General features: G+C 37.6%; 1 protein-coding gene across 1 annotated transcript; it reads left to right on the top strand.

The window, feature by feature from the left end:
• The first annotated feature begins 2,858 nt into the window (after window positions 1-2,858).
• LOC129248391 (serine protease inhibitor 27A-like) lies at window positions 2,859-4,707 on the top strand. Its single transcript, XM_054887922.1, has one exon. The coding sequence runs from the start codon at window positions 3,051-3,053 to the stop codon at window positions 4,377-4,379; it is 1,329 nt and encodes a 442-aa protein (XP_054743897.1). The 5' UTR covers window positions 2,859-3,050; the 3' UTR covers window positions 4,380-4,707.
• Window positions 4,708-8,747: the final 4,040 nt, after the last annotated feature.

Raw genomic sequence — 8,747 nt, 5'->3', positions numbered from 1 at the left:
CACTGGACAATACTGGAGTGAGTTATTAGACCCCTTTCACAAAAAATTGAAGAAGACATGGCCGCATGTGGCGAAAAAGAAGGTGCTAATTCACAACGATAACGCACTAGCATATTCATCCGAAGCTGTCGCCGCCAAACTGCATGAATGGCTCGCGGAAATGCTCTGAGGGAGCAGATTGGCGACATCGCGCCAAGTAACATAATCAGCAAAATGCTCGAACGCGAGGACAGCTGAAACGCGGTAAAGAAATACATCGAGAACGTACTAAGAAAAAAAACAGATTGACTTCGACACAGTGCAACAAAGCGAAGCCGCACAGATAGAGACACAAGAAGACGAGCCTATAGCATTAAAGCTAGCTACAAATATGGTGGACCCAGACGTGGGTGAATAGAATTGTCCGTTTATGGATGCCGTTCTGGGCCCTCCCGAAGTAATATACAAACCAGTCCCGGGAAGGGTGTCTCTCCAGAAGGGGAGGAGGGATCGTTTTAGTGGCCATACCACACGGCGCAGTGGACGACGCGTATGATGTGGACACTAAAACAAAAAATTACGGCATTAGGAATTGCTGCCGCGCCCCCCTATTCACTCTAGCTCTCTGCGACTTTTTCTTGTTCCGTAACATGAAAAAATAGCTCGCGGAAAAAAAACTTAGTTCAATCGAAGAAGATGCTTTCCATTTCAATTCAACCGGGCTATTCGGGTCATGTTCTTCGATTTCGATGTAACTGCAATATGTTGCTCTCTGGTCAAAATAATGAGACACGTATTTTTTTGTTCGCCCGAAAAAAAATTTTTTCAAGAGTTATCGGCAATTTTGTTGTTCGGCTCAAACTCGATTTTTTTTTTAATAATATAAGAAACATTTTTTTTAAATGCTCATAACTTACTCAAAAATGAACCGATTTTAATAATTTTGGATTCAAAATGATCGTCATTACTTACACAAGCGATTTCATGTAGAAACAGTTGCAAAAAGGTAGTTGAAAATTTTTTATTTTGCAAAAAACAAAAAGTGCGAGACAGGTTTTTTACTCAAAAATTCATTACTCAAAAACAACTCATTTTAGCTACTAGGCATTCAGCTCTATTAAAGTTTGAGATGTCCTTTTGATTTGGAAAAAGTTATAAAAAAAAAAAAATACACTTTTGGAAATATTGAATTTCGAAAAAATTTCAATTTTTTTTCTTTTTTTCTAAATAAAAACTTTTCAACTACTTTTTTGCAATTGTTTCTACATGAAGTCGCTTGTGTAAGTAATTACGATCATTTTGAACCCAGAATTATTAAAATCGGTTCATTTTTGACTAAGTTATGGGCATTTAAAAAAATTTTTTTCTTATATAATTAAAAAAAATCGAGTTTGAGCCGAAAAACAAAATTGCCGATAACTCTTGAAAAAAATTTTTTTCGGGCGAACAAAAAAATACGTGTCTCATTATTTTGACCAGAGAGCAACCTATTTGAGTTACATCGAAATCGAAGAACATGACCCGAATAGCCCGGTTGAATTGAAATGGAAAGCATCAGAAGTCATAGCCAAGACAGAGGTGTATATTGGAGAGTTCTACAAATCCTATTTTTTAAAGGGGTTAAAAAAATGGCCAGAGCGTTGGGAGAAGTGTATTTTTCTAAAAGGAGACAATGTTGAAAAATAAAAAAAAAATGTTTAAAAAATGGTGTCTTCATTTCTAACACGGGTACTTATTGAACCACCCTCGTACTTCAGAGTGCTGCGTTTGGTAATTCATAATTCGAATTTTTGTATGTTAAATTGGGTTAGCATTAAATCTTAAAATTTGAACATAGTCTTTCGCTTGGTGACAAAAAAAGTTACCGAAAAAATCTGTGTTAGGCACATGTTGGGCGAATCGACTAGGAACTGGAATTTATACAAAAAAATAGCATTAGTACGCTAGGGTTTTATATTTGCAATTCTTTTTTCTCCACCCTGTATAATACATACATTTGTCTGCTTCAATTTGTGTTATTTTGACTGAATAAAATTATCTACTAATTACTTCTCTGTTTGTTTTAAGAATTACATGTAATTAATTAGGTAATTTCATTCTTCACAATTAACAGCACCCAGCTTCCCTTTAAATATAAGCAATTCTTGGGAAATAATGAGCATATTATGATGGGAAAATCCATACATTCATATGCACTTACTACATACGCATCTGTGCGCATAATCGTATCTGCATATTTTCATATACTATATATACATACACACATGCATACATACGCACATATGGTTTCATCACAGAAGTCTGAAGCCCTTTTTGAACACCAAAGAAAGGGAAAGGCATAATGTGGAAATAATTAAGGAGACCAAAAAATTCCCACGCCACCTTTTTGGGAAAACGCAAAAATCAGAATTTCCAATCGACTAATCGATGTCCACAACATGTTTGCTGACGTCAACCTCAGGTAACAGAACTTAACTCACACTGTGCATTTCCTAAGAGGCCAACTTTACTGCTATGCATATGTGTGTATGTATGTATGTATGTATACTGTGGATTTAGCACTCATCTGTTGGGTATTTTCAGAAGCAGCAAAAAGTCACAACCTAAGAATCTCCTAGCATTAAACAAAAGTATCTTCTGTAGTGAGAGATATGCAGAGCATTGAACTAAAATCGTGACCCCCTCTCTTTAATCTCTTACCTGTAACAGCAACGAGGATTGTGATTTTACTGTTCTCTCGCATACCTCACTCTCATTTTCTCGTTTATGTTCTTTTTCAGCTCGAACAGCTTTTGCCTTTGCTTTGATTCTGTCTTTACAGCAAACTGGTTTTTAAAGCTTAGCTCTGCGATACGATTTTGTCATTTTAAGCCATCACTTCAAGGCGAACAGTTTGTGCTAGACAGAACGCGCTGGTGATTTTATAAAATACATATACAAATGTGTATAACAATATTTACAAAAATAATATAATCAAAGTAAACAATAAAACGAGTTCAAGTGACGATCACGTCAAGGCGAGAAACAACAAAAAAACCATTTAATTCTGTGATTCCTCAGAAGTTCGAAATATGATAAGCGTTCGCTTTGTAGTGTTGTTGGGGTGCTTTGCACTTGGCCAGGCGACAGTGGCTTCGTGCGGTACTGTGCCAGCCGCAACACCATCGCATTTGCCCGCCACGCTGCCACCTCCTATTCCAAGCGGCATTTTCTCCACGCAGCCCAACATCATGATCGGTGGTTTCGATGACTTCGACGACTATGTGCCATACCGTAGTGACACATTGGACCACTTTTCGTGGTCTCTGCTGAAGTTGGTGCTGCACGAAGAGCCCGGCAACGTTATCATCTCACCATTCAGCGTTAAGTTATCGTTGGCGCTATTAGCCGAGGCTGCCGGCAATGGTTCACAGACTCAACGTGAACTATACAGCACACTGACGGACATCAAGCAGCCGGAAAACTTGCGTGGCTTCTATAAAAAGACACTCAATGTGCTAAAGAAGGAGAATCCCTTTTACACGCTAAATTTGGAGTCAAAACTGTTCACCGATGTGGTCGTTGAGCCGCATCAGCGGTATGCTGCAATGCTGATGAGCTACTATATGACTGATATTGAGCGTTTAGACTTTGCGAACGCAAAAGTTTCTGCGGATGCGATTAACAACTGGTGCAGTAATGCCACAAATGGTCGCCTAAAGCAACTGGTCAACGAGGGCAATATACAAAATAATGTCTTATTGATGGCGAATGTGCTGTACTTTAACGGAGTGTGGCGTCACCCTTTCAATAACACCTTCGAGGGTGTCTTCTTCCAAACACTGCAGAGACAATTGCGCGCCGACTACATGGAGCAGACTGACTTCTTCTATTACAACAGCGATGAGGCATTGGATGCGAAGATTTTGCGTTTGCCTTATAAAGGCAAAAAATTCTCAATGTTCATTTTGCTGCCCAAAACATTGGGAAATATTGAGCAACTACAACAGAATCTGGTCAATGACCAGCTGAAACGCATGCAGTGGGCAATGGAGGAAGTGAAGGTGAAGGTAACAATGCCGAAGTTTAAATTCGATTTTGACAAAAACTTGAAGCCAACATTGCAACAATTGGGCATCAATGACATCTTCACGAGTGAGGCCTCGTTGCCAGGTTTAGCGCGTGGTGCGGCCGTAGCTGGCGTATTAAAAGTGTCCAATATATTCCAGAAAAGCGGCATTGATGTGAATGAGAAAGGCACCGAAGCGTTTGCCTCAACTGTGGTGGAGATTGATAACAAATTCGGCGGCGTACCGCTCATCGAAGAGTTCAACGTGAATCAACCGTTCATTTTCTTCATTGAAGAGGAAGCAACTGGAAATATAATTTTCGCCGGCAAAGTTTTACAGCCAGAGGTTTAAGGTGATAGTGTAATGTTGTTTGGTGTGTATAAGTGTGTAGTAATATAAGTGTAATTCATGTAATTATCAGTAATTAACATTTCCAGCCATAAAACGTGAATGACATGCCGCAAGCGTGGAAGTTTAATAATCGAATAATTAGCATTATTTTTAAGAATTTTTTTTAGGTTTGTATTTAAGTGAGAAGAGACACACATTTCTTTCTATACTCGTTCCATATGGAACTACTTACTTAATTCTAAGAACTAACGCTAATTTTAAAACGTCCATATTATTGCAGTTTATTACTGCTGATTTTTACTTTGAAATGCGTGATAAGTTTATGAAGTTGCAAATAATAAAATATAATTTGTAAATTTTTATACTAAAAAAGTTGATATTTTAATATAAAGGTGTTCTGTGTAAATTGACGATAAATCAAGGTTGATAGATTGCCAGGTTTCGCCATTCCACGCGAAAAGGAGTTCCACGCAAAAATACTGTGGATTGCGTAGCCGGAGTTGGACTGGTGAGGGTTATTTTTTTTAACTTCGGTTGCCATGGCATCGGGGATTCGGTAGCAGAATTCTGCCCGCTCACTTCACACGTATGGGTGACATTCTCCCAATCAGTCGGCAACGAGGTAACATGACAAATGGTTGCTTTGTTTTCTTCGTATATCACCAACACAATCTCAGTTTGTTCAGCAACAAACCGCCGTCAAGTACCCTGTTACGCCAGCTAATCAGCTGATTGCTTCAAAATCGCTGAAATCGCAAACTCTGTATTCTGTACGTCGTGACAAAAATTCTAGTCCATCCAAGCAGTACAACAATCAGCCTGAAAAGTGGCATAGAATATTCGGACTGGGTATTCCCTATTCCAATTTTACTGAATTTTCGAGTTATTTTACAAGTTGTGCCAAGTGGCGCTATTAAATAACCAGATAATAATACGAAGTGTGGCTATAAAATATAGAGACTGCCGCTGTAAAATACTTTACTAATTTTGAATCCATATTAATACGAAGTGGGGATGGTAAATATCAAGACTGCTACGGTAAAATACTAAACAATTTTTGATTTCATATTAATACGTGGTGGGGCCAGTATATATCGAGGCTGTCACTATAAACTACTTCACTTCTATTTTGTTGAAGATGCTTTACTTACATAAAGTGCGAAAAACAAATTTTTTGCCAAGAAAATTCAGAATTTTTCAGCAAACAATACGAAAAAGATTCCATAGAAAATATTTACTTTTTTCTCTGTTATATTATAATTGGCACGCGTTTTAGACCGTACCGAAAAAAAAGTTGGCCTTGCACCTCTGATTCTGAAGTATTTTCGACAGGTAATCTTGAATTCTTCTTAATATAATCTCTAATTTATTTTTTAATTCACGCTGTAGAAGCTGATATGATTTCGTTGGTAAGTAATACAACGAGATAATTGAAGTCAATGAACTTTGGAACAAAAAAATTCTCGAGGCGAGAATATCGATATATGTATAATATTATGATCCGACTGTAAATGCTGAGGACATGACTAAAAATGTAAAAAAAATTCGAATTTTTCACACCAAATCCAATCGACTACTGCAGTCGGCTTGAAGCAGGGGTCATTGGAGATGAGTGATATTTTAGGCAGATGAAATTTGCTGATTTAATTAAAACTTTTCTTGGATTCACCATCTTATTTATTAGAATTAAACTGAACTTCGCAAAAACCTTGATTTACCGTAATTTGATCGAACATTCGGGCGACCAAAAAGTGTGCGATTACCAAAAATTGCTTAGGTTTGTTAATCTGCTTTGAACTATTGCACATCCCTTAACCCTAGAAAACTAAACCTTTTTTTTAAACGCTTAGAACTAAAGCTCGCCTATCAGGCTACTTTTTATAAAAACAAAATTCTTCTCTACTTTTCGTTAAGTTTTTGTTTTGAAAAACATTTCATTTTTTGAGAATTGGAGTATTTAACTATAATATAAAAAAAATATTTCATCAAATTGTTTTTATAAGCCAATTATGTACTTACTAAATTAACACTTAATTTTTTTTTTTGCAAGGATATCATTTAGAAAAAATTTTATAATTTTTTTTTCTTTAAAACAAAAACATAAAATTCATATTTTTCTTATAGCTATTTGTACTAAGTTTCATAAAAATAAAGAATTTCAAATATATTATTAACATTTTGTTTTGTACATAAAAATTAATTCAGACCTTTTTTCTTATATCACATGTATAGCAATTTGGGGATCTATGTTCCAGGCAGTATGTTCTATTGCATTTTGCACAATAATAAACACTCATATGTTTCTTGCTTGATGGACAGTAATTGCACATTGATCTTTTCCCTTTCTTTATTTGTGGTTCAGAGTTTTCTTGCTGCTCTTCGGAGCTATGAATGGAGTCGGTTATTGCTTCACGAACTCGGTTTTGCATAGATGGTCTTTCTTGAAGTCTCATTCAGAGCCAGTCACAGCACAAATCCTTACTAAGATCCTTCATGAAATCCTTTCTGCTCATTGGCTTTATTTGTTTATGGTCACAGTTTGAAACATAGAGAATATAACTATTCAATACTGCCATATTTATCATACCGTAAAACAGACATAATGGCCAACGCCTGGTTTTGCGGCTGCAGCTGGCATGACAACACATCTGATCAAAAGTGTCAACAGCACCTTTTGTTGCATTATAGGATTCAATAATTACAGGTTTTTTTGATAGTGAGTTAAGTGTGGGTTCGTCGTGCATAGTTGATATTAAGAAAACAGTTTTATGAGGCTTTGCTTTATAGCTAACAAGACTTAACTTATCATGGAAACGGAACATGGTCGTCTGAATCGAATCCTTTTCTAAATTGTCCTCTATTTCGCCTCCATTTAGCGACAGCTCCTCCAACCATTTTTCTATTTGGGAGTCAGAAGTACACATCTCTAAACGAAAAAGCCATTAACATTATAGCTACTGTCGAAAAAAAAGGAAATATTTACAAATAATATGTAGTCAGAAAAATACCTTTAATACTAAACCTCGCCTCTCAGGCAACACGATTTAATATATCTCCGTAACAAAAAAATTTTGCGCAATGAACGTTCGCCCACAAACTCACACAAGAGACTACTATAATGGTTTGAAAGCTCGTGCTGCCACTTGCATTCAATCATAATAAAATACGTAAAAATGACAATCTTTGCGCCTCAGAGGCGGGGTTTAGTTTTCTAGGGTTAAGTTAGGTTATATCGTGGTGGTAGTCGGTCTGCACGACCAATTCACTTAGACCTTACAGGTCCATTGTGATACCACTGTGCGACACGGGAACCTTGTTTATTTACTTTCATGAAACCATTTTGAGACTCTTATGAAGCGCAGGATTGGTCTAATTCCCACGCCAAATAGTTCTGTAAGAGAATTAAAATAGTATTTACCTAGACAATATGCTCTGATTATAGCTAGGGCTGGACAATTGCAAAGGAAGTGCTCGACTGTTTCTTCCTCTTCCTCATCTCTGCCACTTCTGCAATATTCATGGGAGAAAACTCCTAGTCTCGAGGAATGCCTGCCAAATAGCCAGTGAGCGGTTAAACAAGCGATGACCTTTGAGATATCGGCTCTTAAGAGACTAAGCAATTCCTTTGTTCTTTTCTTGTTTATTTGCGGTCATAGTAGCTTAGCTGTTAGACACGTATCTTCATTCCAATGGTAATTTTATCACTGAGCTGTTGAAGAGCAGTACCTTTTCTGGCTATCTCATCAGCTTTACAGTTTACCTCAATATCTCTATGCCCCGGAACTCAAATAAGGCTTGCCTTGAATGCGTCACTAATATCATTTAGGGCCGCCCGGCATTCCTGTGCAACCTTCGATCTTAGTAAAGCCGCATTCATTGATTTGATGGCCGCCTGGCTATCCGAGAATATATTTATAGTCGTTTTTGTTACGGCGTGCGTATTTAGATATGTAGCCACTTCTTTTACAGTTAGAACCTCTGCCGGATAGACACTGCAGTAGTCTGGTAGTCGAACGGATAGTTCCAGTCCTAATTCCTTCGAGAAAACTTCATAGGCAAGCTTATCGTCTAGCTTGGAACCATCTGTATAAACATTTAATTCCCCCCTTCTCCATGACCTTGGTGTCTGCCACTCCCTTCTTGACGGTATACCCGTCTTGAAGAGCCTTTCAAAGGTGAATCCAGGGATAGAGTAGTCTATTTCTTGTTTGTGGCTATTCAGAGAAAGCAAAATAGAAGCGTGGTCAAACCACCGGTCTTTCCATAGTGCCATACTTTTGAGTCTGAGCGCCGAGGCGGCAGCCACGTGTTTCCCTACCAGATTTAGGGCAGGTAAATTGATTAGCACTTCTAGCGCTCTGTTTGGGG

Source organism: Anastrepha obliqua, chromosome 5, assembly GCF_027943255.1.
Source record: "Anastrepha obliqua isolate idAnaObli1 chromosome 5, idAnaObli1_1.0, whole genome shotgun sequence".
NCBI classification, from domain to species: Eukaryota; Metazoa; Arthropoda; class Insecta; order Diptera; family Tephritidae; genus Anastrepha; species Anastrepha obliqua.
The sequence above is the reverse complement of the archived record's forward strand: the minus strand, read 5'-3'. Positions and strand labels throughout refer to the sequence as shown.

Bases quoted from the DNA above. Each gene is read 5' to 3' on its own strand.
- LOC129248391 (XM_054887922.1), top strand. From the start codon at position 3,051: ATGATAAGCGTTCGCTTTGTAGTGTTGTTGGGGTGCTTTGCACTTGGC.